This window comes from Mustela erminea, chromosome 6, assembly GCF_009829155.1.
Source record: "Mustela erminea isolate mMusErm1 chromosome 6, mMusErm1.Pri, whole genome shotgun sequence".
Classification (NCBI taxonomy): Eukaryota; Metazoa; Chordata; class Mammalia; order Carnivora; family Mustelidae; genus Mustela; species Mustela erminea.
In genome coordinates this window covers 130,887,395-130,906,567 of record NC_045619.1, presented here as the reverse complement: position 1 = coordinate 130,906,567, position 19,173 = coordinate 130,887,395, and the positions used below count along the sequence as shown (strand labels likewise).

General features: G+C 40.7%; 1 protein-coding gene across 1 annotated transcript in view; it reads right to left on the bottom strand.

Moving 5' to 3' along the window:
- The window catches only part of RAB18 (RAB18, member RAS oncogene family), a 38,632-nt gene extending 32,876 nt beyond the window's left edge, over window positions 1-5,756 (bottom strand). The window contains exons 1-2 of the mRNA XM_032349723.1: window positions 5,524-5,756; window positions 190-245 (exon numbers count right to left, since the gene is read on the bottom strand). Of these exons, the coding sequence (XP_032205614.1) occupies window positions 190-245; window positions 5,524-5,591 (124 nt within the window). The 5' untranslated portion in view covers window positions 5,592-5,756. The remainder of the gene's footprint in view (window positions 1-189; window positions 246-5,523) is intronic.
- Between the last annotated feature and the right edge of the window lie 13,417 nt (window positions 5,757-19,173).

Below are 19,173 nucleotides of genomic sequence, written 5' to 3'. Positions count from 1 at the left end.
TTATTTTTGCTTGATGAGATCTACAAAGACTCCAGAAATGTAATGAAACTAGTTCAGCCTCGAAAGACAAAGAATTCAAAAGACATGGAAGCAATGGGGTGGTAGATGGAGGGTAGAAAAAATTAAATAAAACATACTGAAGGCAAGAAAATACCTGGCATTTCTACTGAACTTTAAACATAGGCTTACCTATCGTTGCGGCAAGTTCAGGATCAAAAGTATCATCTGTGAACCTCAAGAGCAGGCTAAAAAAGATGTTAAAAAGAGAGATTAGAAATTTGTCTTTTCTCCTAACCATTTCACAAATGTTCATGATTATTTCATTTTGTCACAAATGAGACACAGATAATGGGCGCCTGAGTGGCTTAGTCGTGATCCCAGAGTTCTGGGATCAACCCCCACGCTGGGCTCCCTGCTCAGCAGGGAGTCTGCTTCTCCCTCTGCCCCTCACTCCATTCGTGCTTGCTCTCTCGCTCAAGTAAATAAAATCTAAAGAAAAAAGAGCCTCCGTAAAAAATAAATTAGACACAGATAAGAATAGCTGATGTAGATCTGCTCCCACAAATACTACCTCACTGCAGGTACATAAAGAGGATTTAAATTATTGGAAAGGCAATGTAAGAATCCCAAGAGCAAAGCAGTTTACTTACTATACTGCCCATGCTCTCCTACACAATTCCCAAGTGTGAAAAGATTTGGGTTTGGGTTTGGTTTTGATTTTTAATTGTAATGGTATATCCTTGTGAGAAAATAGAATCAACAACACGTCATACTGCAACATGGACTAAAGGGGTGAAAATCAGTCTCTTGAAATGCAACAAATTAATTTTTTGTTTAAATCTGATGCGCACTACACTCTGAATTCAAGTGAAACAGAAAGCTGTGAAAATCTATCATTTGGTAACAAGTAGTAGTTGGACTAGTTCCTAAGCGGGAAGAAAACATACAGTTAAAAGTGAAGGTAGTCACACGAGAGCCAGAGAAGGCATACTCTAGCAAATGCTAGGTAGGGTGTATGAAATCAACTACGAACAGGGAGTTCTGAAAGCTTTTATTTAAAAAAAAAAAAAAAAGAAAAAGAAAAAAAGAAAAAAAAAAGAATGGAAAGAACTGCTCCACATTTTGAAAAGTTAATGCCAGCAAAAAAATGCAAGAAAATTAATCGAAGACAACTGCCATGGTTATGGTGAGAGTAAGAAGGACTAAACCTAGGAAACAGTAAAGAAACCAGAAAGAAAGAGATGAAATAATAGCAAAAGACACCATCTGAGCAGGAATTTAAGAAACAAGACAGAGGATCACAGGGGAAGAGAGGAAAAAGTGCAACAAGAAGAAACCAGAGAGGGCGACAAACCATAAAAGACTCTTAATCATAGGAAACAAACTGAGGCTCACTGGGCAGAAGGGGAATGGGGAGATGGGTAACTGGGTGAAGGGCGCTGGGGACGGTATATGCTATAATGAGCACATACAATAAGACTGATGATCACAGACCTGTATCCCTGAAACAAATAATACATTATACGTTACTTCATTGAATTTAAATTTTTTTAAAAAAAGACACCATATATGAGTACTCAAAGATCTTATATATTCCAGAATTATTTACTTAATATAAGGTGGAAGTGTCAATTATTAGAAGCTCTTCAAAAATGCAGTTTAAGCTTTTGTTAAAGCCCAAGATTTATAAAATTAATCAATCTTCATTCGCATTATCTCCTTTAATAGGACAAGACTGTTCTATCGACCTGCACGCATTAACAAAATCAAGGATATAGCTATCGGATGTCTGAAATGCAAAAAAAAAACTTATGCATATTTCTGTAGGTTGTAATTATTACTGCTAGAGGTCTTTTTTTCCCCCAGCGTATAATGCAACACATAATGGCCTTTTAGTATTCAAAATCCAGTGCCATTAATTGTATTTAAAAGATTAACTCTCCCTTTTTTGGTTTTGGTTTCTTGTGTCTATCATGAAACCAGCACCACAAAAGTGAAATAGCAGATTTTCCACTTAACATTGTACCTCTTGACTATAACTTTGTTTATTCCAATGTGAGTCAGGTGACAACACTAACAAGAATCTTAAAAGACTGCACTTGAAAAAAATTTTCTTCTCTTCCCAACAGTAAGCTTTTAAATTAACAAAAGTAAAAATTTCACTAAAAATTTAGTTACTCATATTTAAGAATGAAAAAGGTAAGTATCCATTCTTAGTCACCACACTAAATAGTATTACATAAAAGAAACTTGCAGAGTAGCAGTGGCAGTAGTAATAATAATACCAGAATAATACAAATAATAACAATGGTATTGGCCATTATTTATTGAACATCAACAATGTGCCAGACACTTGAGCCTGTGTTTCTTCTTACATAATTGCTAATCCTTATGATAATCCTTGTCATTAAAGGTCCTTTGTCAGGAAAGGCAGGGAACTGATACGGTACAAAGCAACAAATTTTAATACTGGCTCTAAATGTAAGGAGATCTTAGCCACGGGTATACTGTTAGCTGGAAATGTATTCAAAACTCTATGTGATGCTTATTTTCTAGGCAGAGTCTATTTCTCTGTTAAAGTTTTTAAAGACTCTCCATGATTAAGAACCATGGTTTAAAGGATATATAGTTAAGCATTCGTATTTTCAAAGTCAAAGGAACAGAACACTCTCCACACAGAGCTACAGGTAGAAAGAGTAACTACCTCCATATCATTTAGAGGAAACCAAATTTATAATAAACAGTGTGATCATAAATAGTCTGCATTTCTTAATTTACACCTGAAGTTGGCCAAAAAGGATGTGGACAGAGACATAGAAGGACAGCAATTTAATTAACAGGTCTCTATAATCCCTCCCAGATTCTGAAACACTTTGCTACTTCTTTACTTCACCATGGCTAGCCACAGAATCAAAGCATCTTAACGTTCGATAAGGTGTGAGGGATTTCTATTCCAACCGCATTTTTCAAGTAAAAAAGAAGACCTAGAGTGTTAAGTATCACACACAAGGTCACACAAGTGGCAACACCAGTTTCATAATCTTGGTCTCCTGGCTGCTACCACACATGCTCATCACACTCCAACAGTCTGAAATAAACTAGAAAAATAACCCACTACTTTGAATTACTTAAGATGTCCTTTCTCGTGCAACAATACAAATGATATTTCACTTCCCTTAACTCTAGATCTGTAAAGAAACAAACTTACTGGTCAGAACAACCCTCAGAGATTATATCCCGGACAAATGTTTGTGTACTAACTCTACTAACTCACCTTAAAAAGAACAGGCTTCTATGTTAGTAGAGTCATTTATTCTCATCATACCCAGAAAGAATAAGTGTTCGAGGTTGTTTTCCACAGCAGAGCACATGCACCAATAATGTTCATCTAGCTAGAAAAATAAGCCAACTTTCTCCCTGAACGTAATCCTTTCTTGAAAGAGGCAAAGGTTAAAATTTTGCAGTGAGCAGCTGAAAATTCACCATTAAGAATTGAGAAAAGTTTGGAGCAGATTAGATCCAACTAAGTTTGTCTGAAGGGAGGGAACTAAGGAAACAGATAAATCCGCCTAACTGATTTAACACTAAAGAACCTCAATTACGTAAACACTCTAAACTTCCAGAAAATTTTAACACAGTTAACTGGTCATCCATCCAATATGTTTAGGAAGATGCTGCCAACCAAACCTGGATTGGGCTGAACCACGCGAAATGACATTCAACCACCCCTGACCTCAAAATCAGCCATTTCATATGCCTTAACCTAAATGAGGGTCACATCTCAAGAAAGAAAGATCACGAGGCTATAGAAGTCCTATTAAGACAATGCTCAAAATATTAACTTTTTAACCCTCAAACAGTGATCATGAAAAGTACTTTATTCAGTCCTTTATTTTTTTAAAGATTTTATTTATTTCTCTGAGAGAGAGAGACAGCATAAGCCAGGGGAGGGGCAGAGACGCAGACTCCCCTCTGAGCAGGAAGCCTAAGGCAAGGCCAATCCCACAACTCTGGGATCCTGAACTCTAGGATCATGGACTGAGCCCAAGGCAGACACTTAACCAACTAAGCCACCCAGGTGCCCTATTCAGTCCTTTAAATAATACATACATACACACACATACACACTCCCCATACTATTTTGCTATCCCAAAGTATTTCATTAATTCATTCCTTGTTATGTACAAGTCCCTCACTCCAATATACACGGAAGTAAGTGAGAAAAATTAGAAAATTATTAAGTGAGAAAAATTAGAAAGCATACTGTCACACTTTTAAAGTATAAAAAATTGCAGAACATATTACAGAACAAAATTCAAATTAAAGAAGTACAACTTGGGGCATCTGGGTGACTCAGTCACTAAGCTTCTTCCTTTGGATCGGGTCATGATCCCAGGGTCCTAGGATCGAGCCCGGTATAGGGCTCCCTGCTCAGCTTTTCCCTCTCCCACTCCCCGCTGCTTGTGCTCCCTCTCTTGCCGGTCTCTATCAAATAAAGAAATTTTTTTTTAAAAAAAAGGTACAACTTGATGAAGCGATCTGAAAGATAAGTTTAGCAGCAGATGTAGCTAAAATATGAAATTACAGCTCCTGGAATTGGAATATTGTTTAAAAATCCAGATAGCCAAGAATATAACCTAGTAATCATCACCACCACCATCATCATCATCCTAAGACGGCAAGGAGAACTTGACCTGGAGAACTTTGTTCTAAGGCTTGGATGAAATCACAACCCGCTTGCAACACTCACTGCGCGTCATTGTTCTTACCTGATACTCAACTACTGTCAATTAATCTTTTCCCTCCAGAAAAAGTCAAGAAAGAATACACAAAACACTAATTCGCTCTTTCACCTCTAAACGATGCGGCAGAATGCGAAGGGACAATGACACTTTATTCTCCAAGGCGGTCCAGAGCTTGAACTCCCCGACTAAAGCGATTACTCAAGCGGTCAGAAGACCCGAGAGTTCTTTCACAGCTGACTCAGAGGCAGAGAGAGAAGCGGCAATGGGCGGCCCCGAAACAGGCCAGGAATGTGACCCACGGCGTCGCGAAACTTCCTGAGTGGAATACTACGTAGTCAGAGAAAGCCTGACAGAACCACCAAAGTGCTGAAGTTACAGCTCAACTCGCGGGGTGACAGTGAACCTGAACCCCAGGGCCGAGTCCGGGCTCCGCTCGCGGCCACACTCGGGCCCGAACCCGCCCGCCACGCCCTGAGCTCCTCGGCCGCGAAGCCGCCGACCGAGACGCGGCCCTCGGAATTGTTTTTGTCTTTGGTACGACAGGACGGGAACGTATCCAGACAAGTCGGGCCTGCCCGGGGCCGACAACCAGGCGGGCTTTGGGGGCAGGGGCTGCAGGACCGCGCGGCGGAGAGGCCCGGGAGAACCCGCAGAGCCCGCCCCCAGCCCGGCCCGCACCAGCCGCCGCCTTTACCGTTCCCGACGCGGCCCAGCAGACAGCGGCCAGGGAGGCACAGAGAGCCCGCCGCCCTCGTCGCCGCCCGCAGACCCGCCTCACCTAGACTTGCCCACGCCACTCTCGCCGATGATGAGGATCTTCAGGGTGGTCAGCACGTCCTCGTCCATCCTGACGCCGCTCCGCTCTGAGCCCAGCTGGCCACCCCGTTCCGGTTCTCAACCCTTCACCCGAGAGAGGTGCCCGCGCATGCGCAGCGCTGCACGTCTGCCACCTTCCTTTCTCCCCGGGTGTTTAGGTTGCAGAAGTCCCGGTCGCCCCAGTTCCGCCTTGGGGAAGCTCTGCGTCTGCGCAAACTCAGTGTCCCAGGCGTCTTTCCGGAGAGCTTATTCATCCTCTGCGCAAGCGCAGAAGGGAAGGGCCGCGTGTGATTTCGCCCTTTTGTAGGCGGTTACGCCTCCCGTCTCCTAACCTAACCCTCTTTCAGCGGTGTACTTGGGAAAGGACTGAGCTGGCAGAGCATAACGCTCTTTTATTTCAGCAGCTGCTCGTAATAGGTGCAATGCAATAGGAAAAGCTTGTGCTTGAAGGCAGATATCTTAAATTTAGGTCCCAGTGCTACCTGAAGAGGGATCGGGGCAGGGAAGTGATCACCCTCAGACCAAAAGGCTGACCTGCGGCCTGCATAGTTTTGATAGGGTTCAGATATGTGCTGCTTGCTATAGTCTCACGATTACCTGTACGTCTTACTGGTGGCTGATATTGAGCTGAATGATAAGCACCAGAGAAATCTTGTAAAAGTAGTTCCAGGTGTAGAAACAGGAAGAAAACATTTATGATCTAGTATTCTCTGCACGTCTCTCCTCCCCCTTGAGCACTAAGCATATAACCACCAGCATCATACAGCAAAGAGTACAGCCCTTTCTGCTCACGGGTCCTGCCCCCATGCTACTTAAACTCCTTACGCTGCACCATACAACTCCTCAAGAATTCTCTCTGTACTGTTGGGCTCAGAAACCCCACACCATACCATATAACCATGTTACATTATCTAGCCTTCTGACCCTATTTCCTGTCTCACAGTCAAAGCCAATAATACTTCTTAGAATAATATTGACTTAAAATTGTTACAAAGATTAAATGAGATAATTAATGAACACACTTTGTAAACTCAAGTGCTGTGTAAAAGGTGCAATAGGGTGTTATTAACCTCCCGGCTTAGCTTCTGTTAGGTTAAAGACTAGTACTGGTCACATGTCAGTTCACTGTGGAAGGGAGATGTAAATGTCAGATCAGGTGCATACAAACCTCTGTTGGTGCAACTTCAAGCCAACTACTGCTCCTCATTAGACCTGCTACCCCTATAACTGCAGGAATTGTAGGTACATGCTTTGTCTTCTTCACTAATCTGCAAATCTTCGTGAAAGTACCGACCCTCACATATGTTTAGCAAAGTGCCTGGTACATGGCAGACACTAAATGAACATTAGCTCTCAAATCTTATTTTATTTTTTTTTAAATATTTTATTTATTTATTTGACAGACAGAGATCACAAGTAGGCAGAGAGGCAGGCAGAGAGAGAGGAAGGGAAGCAGGCTCCCAGCTGAGCAGAGAGCCCGCTGTGGGGCTCGATCCCAGGACCCTAGGATGATGACCCGAATCAAAGGCAGAGGCTTTAACCCACTGAGCTACCCATGCACCCCCAAATCTTGTTTTCTTAATACTTGCAGCTAATGCCAGGTACAATAGATATCTCATTAGAGAATATATAAATAAAATTTAGAATTAATTTTAAAAACTAATTTTTTCAAATACCTAGAAAAGCTTTTCTGCCAGACAACCAAATGGCTCCCTCACTTCCTTCAGGTCTTTGCTAGAATGTTGCCTTTGCTCAAATGAGTCCTTCTGTATCCCTACTACTGAAATGTGCAAATCCTTCCATCAATCCCTATACCTCTTCGCATTATACTTCTGCAGAGTCCTTACCTTACTCTGCAGAGTCCTGTGCCCTATATATTTTACTATTTTGTTGACTGTGTAGTCTTACCCAACAGAAGGGAAGCTTCATGAAGGGGATTTTTGTCTGTTTATTGTTATATCTTTTGCATCTGAAAGTTACTGGCATAGAATATGTGCTAAATAAATATTTGGGTTTATTTAAAAGATTTATTTATTTATTTGTGAGAGAAGAGTATGTGCATGAGCTGGGGGGGAGGGAGGTTACAGAGGGAGAGGAGGCGTGGGAGAGAGAATTCCAGATTCCATGCTGAGCACCGAGTCTGACATAGGACTCGATCTCAGGACCCCACGACCATGACCTGAGCTAAAACCAAGAGTCCCACACTCAACCGACTGAGCCACCCAGGCACCCCTAAATAAATATTTGTTGAGTGAATTCACTGAATGAACATTCTTGAATCCATTCCTAACTTTGGAAGTAGTACCAACCCAGTAACCTCAACCTCTCACAAAATAGCCCTTGAAAACTCAGTCGACTTTATCTGCCTTAATTTTGACTACAGTATCAAGAGTTTATTTGTGAAGCTCACAGTATTGTCAAGCTTTCCCACTCTGGGGCAGTTAAATATAATCCCCAGAGCCCTAGAGGTCCCTCTCAAGGAGTCTGCAAAGCAGTCAAACTATTTTCATAATTATTTAGGACGTTATTTACTTTTGGGGCGCCTGGGTGGCTCAGTTGGTTGAGCCTTTGCCTTTGACTCAGGTCATGATCTCAGGGTCCGGGGATCGAGCCCCACCATCGGGTTTTCTGCTCAGCGGGGAGCCTGCTTCCCCACCTCCCTGCCTACTTGTGATCTCTGTCTGTCAAATAAACAAAAAAAATCTTAAAAAAAAAAAAAAAAGATGTTACTTACTTTTTTCACTCTTGCTCTCTCATGATAATACAATAGAATTTTCCAGAGGCTACACAAAACATGTGACAGCAAAACAGACTGAAGACAGACCAGATAGGAGAATCCAGCTGTTTTCTATTAAGCCAGACATTAAAGAGATTTGCCAAAATGTAAAATAATGCCACTGTCCTAAGTTTTTTTGTTTTAAAATAGTTAATTTTATAAACACATTAACTAGTAATCCATAGGTTTATTATTTGTTAATTAATATGTTTAAAATTTTGTTTTAATTTCTAGTGGAGTAAATATTAATAGATATAGCCACAAAATCAGCTCTGATTGCTCAATAATTTGTAAGAGTGTACAATCATTTGTACAACCAAAAAGTTTGAGAACTGTTGCACTATAGTATTCACACCAAGGTAAAAACCAAAAACCTTCTCATAAATAACAGGCCTGGATTAATTGATATTGTATGTAACATTGTTGACCTACTTAGGCAACACCATGTTTTCTTAGATATCCTCCTACCTCTGGGCCACTTTTCAGGTTTGTTTGTTTGTTTGTTTGTTTTTAATGACATCCTCTTGCTTGTTTTTTAAACATTTTTGTTTTCTGGGTTTTAGGGTTTGGGTATGGCTTTATCTATTGACTTTACACACACTTCTTACTCTACGCTACTCTACACTGTCTTCTGGGACTTATACAGCTTCCTTATCCCACTTGCTTGGAGTAATCCCGAGGTGACATCTCCGGCCGAGATTTCTGTCCTGAGATTTAGGCCAGTGCACACAGCTGCCATGACATAGCCATATGGGTCTACCCAGGTGCAGAACACCAAGCTAAACACGCCTGACACCAAAAGCATTATCTTCTCCTCCAGACTAGCTTTTTCTCCTGATTTTCTTCTTCTTCTTTTTTTAAAAGATTTTATATATTTATTTGACAAATAAAGATCACAAGTAGGCAGAGAGGCAGGCAGAGAGAGAGAGAGAGAGAGGAGGAGGAGGAGGAAGCCGGCTCCCTGCTGAGCAGAGAGTCCGATGCGGGGCTCGATCCCAGGACCCTGAGATCATGACCTGAGCCGAAGGCAGAGGCTTTAACCCACTGAGCCACCCAGGTGCCCCACTCCTGATTTTCTTCTTATGACATGGCACTAGTATCCATTTAACTCTCTCTCTCTCTCTCACTCACTCCCTACACCCACTTAGTCCTCGCAGTTCTACCATACGCATCCTTGAAATGTATCTACTTTTTCGTCACCACCACTGCTATGATTAGGTCATCCTCAACTTTTTGCTGGGTTACCTACCATTATCAGCAGCCCAGCTGGCCTGCCACCTCCGCTCTCCTGTCCCCTCAGGCTGTCCTCTATGCTGCAAGCAATGTGGTATTCCCCAAATATGAATCTAATGTAGTCACTCAGCCTTCAGTCCACTCCTCACTGCCCTCACAAGTGTTTATTATCTTATCATAAGCCCTGATTGTCCCTCCAACCTCATCTCTTGCTTTCCCATACCCTGCACTTTGTGTTCCAGCCGAATTAAATGCCCTTCGTATTTTCAACAAACCAAATTTTTCTTGTCTCCAGGACCCTGCACGTGTTGTTCCTTCTGCCTGGAAGTAATCCCCTGTCCCCCATTCCCCACCCCATCACTGCACATGCACTCACACACACTTTCACGTGGGCAACTTCTACTCATTCCCCATGTTCCTGTTTTGGGATCCCTTTCTCTGGGACAACTTCTGTGGCCCCCCAGGTTGGCATTGCATGTCCCTATTATGTGTTCTGATAGTGCCTACACATCTATTGTGATGTGCACTCCATGGTGTTATAATTGTGTTGAATTGTTTGTTCCCTGGTCAGAACGTGCATTATTGGAAAGCACTGACTGCTGTCCTTCATTGTTCCATCTTCAACATCTAGTATAATGTCTAGCACAGAGACATAGAGTAGTTGTTCCAGAAAAATTATCAATTTAAAAACCCCAAATCAGCCTCAGGAAATTGGAATGATGTAAAATCTGCTTGCTAGTTTCTTTTTATATAAATTGGGATGTCTCTTGACTCTCTATCTTGAATATAAGGGAGAAACCTCAGTAACTCTTAATGCACAATGATTACCAAGTACCGCTAGAAAGGAAGCCAGCATTCATGCACAGATAAGCCAAAGTAGCATTTTGCGTGTGGGTGTGTGTGTGTGGGGTGTGTGTGTGTGTGTGTGTGTGTGTGTGCGTGTGTGGGCTAAATGACCAATAGAGACAATACATGTTCTGGAAAGTCAGATCAGAGCAACTGGACACTGAAACTTAGAACAACCAGAAAAGGCTTCACAAAGAAAGCAGGACATGACAAAATGTAGAATTTAGATCAGTACAAGCAAGGGAGCAACATTTCAGGCAGAATGAATTCAGTATAAACAAAGGCATTGGGATGATAGGTAAATAGAATCTTTTAAATGGATAAATCTAGCTATGTATAGGAAGTATTCAGAAAAGGGCGAGAATATGGTGGTGGCAGGAGGCTTAGAAAAGGAAGGCTGCCTACAAAAGACACCAGGGAAAATTGCAAGGGGTAATTGGTGAAGGCAAGGAGAAGAAAGGGAAGAGAAAAATATCAAGCATTTGTCTAATATTTTAAGTTTTAGTACTACCCATAAGAAGGAAAAGGCAGAAGGAGGGAGGAAAATGAGTTAGGTTTCGACCATCGTGAATTTCATATGAAGGTGGGCCTTGACACCAAAGTTTTCTGAACTCTTTTAGAGCTGTGGTTCTGAAATTCAGGGCAGATGCCAAGACACCAAAACAGAACAATCAGGTCAATGACATTATCAACCAACAGTTTGGCCTGGGTGCCCTACTCCACATATACACTATTATGCTTAAATCTCTGGAAAAAGAATTGTTCTTGCTTAGGCTTCAGACATACCTTATTATGGTTCCACACTAGTATTAATTCTTTCTTCCATATTCAAAAAACATGATCAGCTCAATCAAAGGCAAGATGCTTAGGACCTGAAGCTTGAGACGACCTATGAGGAAGCTCAGTATGGAGGGGAAGGGGTTGTAAGTATGAAACCACTTGGAAGTGTGATGGGGAAGGCCTTCTGAGTCTGTGCTGACCACAACATGCCCCCAGCATGTTGCCAGAAAGGGACAACAGAGTAGGAAAAAGATCACATTTGGGCCGTTGAGTTTTCTGCAACTTTTTGCTATGACTCTCAGCATCGGGGTGGAGAGAATAGAAATGACGCTTGCAAAACGTGCACACTCTAACAGGCACCAACACGAGCATTGTGACTCATGGCTTGCACAGGGCTGCTATGTCCAAGTACAATAAGTCTTTGTGGCTGGAGTTCAGGTGCTACTGGTGCAGTCACACATCCTCCCTTCCCACTCTCCCTCCTCCCCCAAGCCCTATTTGTCCCTGGCTGAGCAGAGTTTCTCAAACCAGCTGTACCTTCTGGGTATTTCCTTGTCTCCATTGATGCACAGGAACTTTGGTTTGTAGCCCTACACTGAGAGGGGTCAGGGTCAAGAGCTGGAGTAGCCATATTAGGCTTCCCCCCTCCATTATTTCCTTTTTCATTTTATTTTTTTATTTAAATTCAATTAATCAACATATAATGTATTATTTGTTTCAGGGGTACAGGTCTGTGATTCGTCAGTCTTATCTAGCACCCAGTGTTCATTATAACACCTACCCTCCCAATGTCCAGCACCCAGTCACCCTATCCACCTACCCTCTGCCCCTGCAGTAACCCTCAGTTCATTTCCTATGATTAAGGGTCTCTTATGGTTTGTCTCCTTCTCTGGTTTCTTCTTGTTTCATTTTTTCCCCTCTCTTCCCCTGTGATCCTTTGCCTTGTTTCTTAAATTCCACGTATCAGGGAGATCATATGATAATCGTCTGTCTCTGATGGGCTTATTTCGCTTAGCCTAAACCCTCTAGTTCCATTCATGTCGTTTCATATTCGGCTTTGTAGCTAGACACAAGCAGGGCTGTCTCAGGGCCCAGGGGGCAGGGTAGCTGACGCTGAGAAGAGGACCACTGCGCGGTTTCTCCATTTGACCTCAAGCCCATTATAACCCATGCAATACCACTCCCTATCAAGGAATTCATTTTTGCAGCAAAAGAAATGTGGCAGAGGGCTCATGCAGGACCTTGGACTTGAATGATGTTATCATCATATGCCCCACCCAGAAGCGGCAGGTCTGACAAACTGTGGAATAGCTAGCTGAAGGCAGGCTCAGTTTAGATGTCAGCATAAGGACAATACGCTGTAAGGCATGCTGTCCTTTAGGATGCAGTAAAAGCTTGAAACTTGCAACTATAAATGATGCTGCTTTTCTCATAGAATTCATAATCTATAGAGAGCATCTGTCTGACTTCTAGATGACCTGCTCTAGTCCCAGCTCTCACTGGGCTCTGGTAACATCACTGCCTGCCTCTTCCCCTTTAGGTCTAGAGTGGAAAAGTCCTCCCACTACATTAATCTCTGAGTTCCTCCCTTGTTGGTTGTTCTAATGTGACCATGCTACTGTAAATAGTTCCTTGATGATAGTTTCCTGAGACAGCTGAGTTATGTTCTGTTCCTTGCTGGGACCTTGACCGATGCAGCCATTCTCTTCACCAATTCACTGAAGTAAGCATTTAATGTTACTCCCATTTTTTAGTTAAAGAAATTGAGTCAAGGGTGCCTTGGTGGCTCAGTGGATTGGGCTTGGGTTCAGGTCATGGTCGCAGATCCTGGGATCGAGCTCAGAATCAGGCTTCCTGCTCAACGGGGAGTCTGCTTCTCTCTCTCTCTCTCTTTCTGTGTCCTTCCCCCTGCTCATGCTCTCTAGTCTCTCCCTCTCTCCCACACATTCTCTCTCTCTCAAATAACTAAAATCAAGAAAGAAAGAAAAAAAGAAAGAAGAAATTGAGTCACAAAGTTGAAGTAATTTGCCCTAGGTTATACGCCAGGTATGAAAATTGAATCAGGATTATATCTCCTGATAACTTCCATTACCTACATCATAACATTACCAAAAACACGTACACTTTAGCTAAACTTGTAAAGGTTTACATTTCTTCAAATGCCAGTACCCAGTGGTATACGAAATTTACTTCTGGGAACACTGACTAAATGGATAGGCGTTCTCTGCTATTCAAGTATTTGCACGAAGCTCATTTTTTGCTACTAACTAGAACATTTTAGATATTTCACATTGATGATGATATTTTCAGTTCAAAACTCCAAGTGAGCATTCTGATATTTGAAAATGGAGTAGACCATAGATTTTCATGAAGACATATTAAGTGAATCGGTAATATTTACAGTGAATGATAAGACCATGATGTCAACAGACAACAACTTAAATCCCCCAAGGCCAGGAAGAGATAAGCTAACAAAGGACTTCAAAAGAAAATATAGTGTTAGAGGTATAAAGTTAGCTCTGAGTTATTAATCAATATAGTCTGAAAATCTAAAACCTAGGCGAACCTGGTATGGATATACCTGAAAGTCTACAGTTTTGTCTGTACTATCTTTGTCAAGTTTGGGTTTGCTGGCTTCAAAAAATGAGTTAGAGAATGGTCTATGTTCTATTATCTAGAAGAGTGTGGATAATTTACCTAAATTCAATTTCATTAAGATTTTATTTATTTATTTGAGAAAGAGAGAGAGAGCATGAAGGGGAGAGGCAGAGGAGAAGTAGACTTCCCGCCCACATCATGACCTGAGCTGAAGGCAGCCGCTTTACTAACTGAGCCACACAGGCACCCCAAATTAAATTCAGTTTAAACTTAAGTCTTCCTAATCAGACAACAGAAATAAATAAAAAGTATTCAAACAGCAAAGAAGAAGTCAAACTCTCTCTCTTCACAGATGACATGATACTTTATGTGGAAAACCCAAAAGACTCCACCTTCTAATTGCGAGAACTCATACAGCAATTCAGTAATGTGGCAGGATACAGAATCAATACACAGAAATCAGTTGCTTTCTTATACTCAACGGGGGAGTCTATAGTCAACAGGGGAGTTTCTTATAGTCAACGGAGGAGTTGCTTTCTTATACACTAACAATGAAAATATAGAAAGGAAAATGAGAGAATTGATACCATTTAGAATAACACCAATAGCCATGACACACCTTGGAATAAACCTAATCAAAGAGGTAAAGGATCTGTACTCTAGAAACTACAGAACACTTATGGAAAAAATTGAAGAAGACAAAAAAAGAAGGAAAAACATTCCATGTCTATGGATTGGATGAATAAACATTGTTAAAATGTCTATGCTACCCAGAGCAATCTATAATTCCATGTTTATGGATTGGATGAATAAACATTGTTAAAATGTCTATGCTGCCCAGAGCAATCTATACATTCAATGCCATCCTGATCAAAATACCAATGGCATTTTTCAAAGAGCTGGAACAAACAATTCTAAAATTTGTATGGGACCAGAAATGACCCTGAATTGCCAAGGAAATGTTGAAAAAGAAAAACAAAGCTAGGGATATCATGTTGCCTGATTTCATGCTATATTACAAAGCTGTGATCACCAACACAGCATGGTACTGTCATAAAAACAGACACTGGAATAGAATAGAGAGCCCAGATATGGACCCTCAACTCTATGGTCAACTAATCTTCAACAAAGGTAGGAGAAAATATCCAATGGAAAAAAGATAAGCTCTTCAATAAACGGTGCTGGGAAAATTGGACAGTTATATATAGGAGAATAAGACTCAACCATTCTCTTACACCATACCCAAAGACAAACTCAAAATGGTTGAAAGACCTCAGTGTGAGACAGGAATCCATCAAAATCCCAAAGGAGAACATGGCAGTAACCTCTTCCATATCAACCACAGCAACTTCTTTCAGGACCCACATGGGTCCTGAAAGGCAAGGGAAATAAAAGCAAAAATGAACTTTGGGACTTCATCAAGATAAAACACTTCTGCACAAAAAGGAAACAATCAACAATACCAAGAGGCAACCCATGGAATGAGAGAAGATACTTGCTAATGACATTACAGAGAGAGGGTTGGTATCCAAGATCTATAAAGAAATTCTCAAACTCAACACGCAAAAAACAAATAATCCAGTCAAAAAATAGGCAGAAGACATGAATAGACACTTATGCAAAGAAGATATACAAATGGCTAACAGACACATGAAAAAGTGTTCAACATCATTAGCCATCAGGGAAATTCAAATCAAAACCACACTGAGATGCCACCTTACACCAGTTAGAATGGTAAAAAACTGGCAAGGCAAGAAACAACAAATGTTGGAGAGGTTGTAGAGAAAGGGGAACTCTCTTACACTGATGGTGGTAATGCAAGTTGGTATAGCCACTTTGGAAAACAGTGTGGAGGCTCCTCAAAAAGTTAAAAATAGAGCTACCTCATGACTCTGCAATTGCACTACTGGGTATTTATTCCAAAGATACAGATGTCATGAAAAGAAGGGGCACATGTACCCCAGTGTTCATAGCAGCAATGTGCACAATAGCCAAACTGGAAGGAGGCGAGATGCCCTTCAACAGATGAATGGTTAAAGAGGATGTGGTTTACATATACAATAGAATATTACACAGCCATCAGAAAGGATGAATACCCACCATTTGCATCAACATGGGTGGAACTGGAGGGGATTATGATAAGTAAAATAAGTCAAATAGAGAAAGACAATTATTATATGGTGTCACTTACATGTGGAACATAAGGAATAGCACGGAGGTCATTAGAAGAAGGAAGGGAAAAATAAAGGAGGGGGAGAATCAGAGAGGAAGACGAACCATGAGAGACTATGGATTCTGGGAAACAAACTGAGGGTCTGAGAGACATGGAGTGTGGGCGATGGATTAGCCCGGTGATGGGTATTAAGGAGGCATGTATTGCAAGGAGCACTGGATGTTATATGCAAATAATGAATCATGGAACACTACATCAAAAACTAATGAAGTACTGTATGGTGACTAACATAACATAATAAAAAATAATAAAAATAAAAGGCAAAATATAATAAATAAATAATAAACTTAAATCTTCCTTAAATATTTGATAGAATTCACCAGTGAAACCATCTAAGCCTGGTGCTTTATTTTTGAGGTTATTTAATTTAAATATGAGGTAGAGGGGCACCTGGGTGGCTCAGTGGGTTAATGCCTCTGCCTTTGGCTCAGGTCATGATCCCAGGGTCCTGGGATCAAGCCCCACATCAGGCCCTCTGCTCAGTAGGGAGCCTGCTTCCCTTCCTCTCTCTCTGCCTGCCTCTGCCTACTTGTGATCTCTCTTTGTCAAATAAATAAAATCTTAAAACAAATTTAAATATGAGGTAGAGTTAGTGTTACTTCTTCTTTACTTACTTGGTAGAATTTACCAATAAAACTATTTGAGGTTGGAGATTTTCAAGAGAATCTTAACTGAGAATTAATTATTTTAAACACACACACACACACACACACACACACACACACAGAGTTTTATATCTATAGTAGTATATATAATATAAATAAAAATCATATATCTATAGATAGATAACTTGAATATAGTATGTGTGTATATATACATATATATTTATATATTCAGATTATATATTTCATCTTTAGTCAGTTTAGGAAGTTTGTGTTTTTTTTTAGGAATTAAATAGGTCTATTTCACCTAAGCTGTTGAATTTATGTGAAGAGTTACTACCTTTTTAATATATCCAGTATATGTAGTATTTTCCCCCTTTTTTTCGCCTGAAAAGAGGACAAAGGGTCTAAGTTCCATACTCTCTCTGAGCTTAGAAATTGTGTTTTCCACTCAAGTCACCACCAGAGGACCTTTCCTAGAATTCTCTTTCGGTGCCCCATTGCCCATTTCCAGTACATTGAGCTGAGGCCAGGAAATTTTGAAAAGAAAAAAAATGATAAACACTGCTGGATTCGTGGTATTTCAGATTTTAGTCTTCCTTCCCAAGCATATGCTATTTACTTTTCGGAGTTCTTAAATAGTTGCTCTACACATTTTTTTCCAGGTTGTAGAGCTTCATTCAGTGGGAGAGAAGAAGGGAAGTATGCTCATGCCCTCTTAACCAAAAGCAGACACTTTGACCAGTGCCTTTTGAATTTTGGAATTTCTGGCCCTCTAGTCTACTCAGAGGGCCAGATCTATTGAGTAACAAAGGATAATCTGCCATGTCAAAATTCAAACTTCAACAGATATCTTTCATTAGTGTATTTAAAACATAATGATATATTTTATGATATGCCATTCACAACTCTTGATACACACAGAGCATTGTCAGGGCTTGTCCCAATGATTCTCAGCCAAATATTTTTGTCTGCTAAAGAAGTATCCATTTAGGAATAGGCTGTCTGCCCTCACCCACCAATGATGAGCCAACCCAGCACCACCTCAAAATCTCCTGCTCTGCTGCTCTCACCTAAGCATGCTTATGTTAAGTATGTCTATAATTCCAGAATACCAAGAGGTATACACAGATACACAAAATGGCAAGTCTGGGACTCAGACTGACTCTCTTCCTTTAGAGGACTCGGGGCTTCCCTAGTCTTGGTGCTACGGTATCAGTGCAATATCAATACCAATCAGCTGGCTGGAACCTACTTCCGGCCTCATTCCTGCCAGCCTCATTTCCTGGGGGCTGGATCTTGTTCTCTTTCTCTAGTTCTGAGATAATTCTTAGAATAACCTGGCTCTCTAGCTACTACTCCCACTGTTCCCAATTTCAAAGCAAGCTTGTGCCCTCATCCTTTAGATCAGGTTCTCTTTGTTCATAAACTGGACCGAATCTGTCTACTTTTGTTAGTTTGGGTTTTTTATGGATAAGAACATTTCCCCCACTTTCTACCTATAATACTTTTTATATCTGCTTTCTCCCTTACTGCATTAACTATCATTTCATTAAAAAAATTAAGTAATAGTGACAATGAACACCATTTTTTCTTGTTCCTAAATTTAATGGGAATGCCTATAGAGTTTCACCTATTGTTTGTTATTTCTCATAACTTACCAATTCAATGTATTATATTAATGAATTTTACTATATCATTCTATGCTAAGATAAAACTTGATTGATTTTGGCAAATTATTCCTTTATATGCTATTCAGTTATATTTTCTGGCATCTTATTTATGAGTTTGCATATATAAATATATTCCTCAGTGAGACTGAAATATATTTTCCCATCAGTCACTTTACTTAGACATGGGCAAGCAGAACAGGGATCATTCTAAGATAATTATAGATATACCATTCTTTATGGAAGGATTTATTATGGTATATATGTTTCTTTTTACCCTAAATCTATCTCCTCCTCTTCTTGTTAGGCACTCTCCTTATTTCCTCAGGAAACTCCTCCTTTAATATCATTTGAGAGAAGTTGATCTCTTGTCTCATCAGTCTTAGGGGGTGGCTCATAACTGAGGCCTAGTTCCCTAGCTCACTCCCCTAGTCAAAATGATTTAATTCATGGATGGGCACATGATTCAAATTCTAGGACTCTTACTAAAACTGTCAAGAGGGAGAAGTCAATTTTACAAGGGATGCTGAAAAGTTAGGACATGGCCCTGAAGGTACTGGGAGGCCTTTCACTATCATGAATAAGAATTTGAACAGAGCCCAAAGGGAAAAAGGTAAAGCCAAAAGTAGGAATAGAGAGCTCCCACCACCACCAGTTGATCCTCTGTATTGAGTCAGACTCACAGCCAGATGGTCACAGATCTTTCTTTTACATGAACCAGTAGGTTCCTTTTTTTTTTTTAAAGAAAATTATGAATTATTTTATTTTTATTAATTGTTTTTGAGAGAGAGAGAGAGTGAACATGGCAGAGGGGGACAGAGGAAGAGGGAGAGAGAGAGAGAATCTCAAGCCGGTTCCACACCCAGCACAGAGC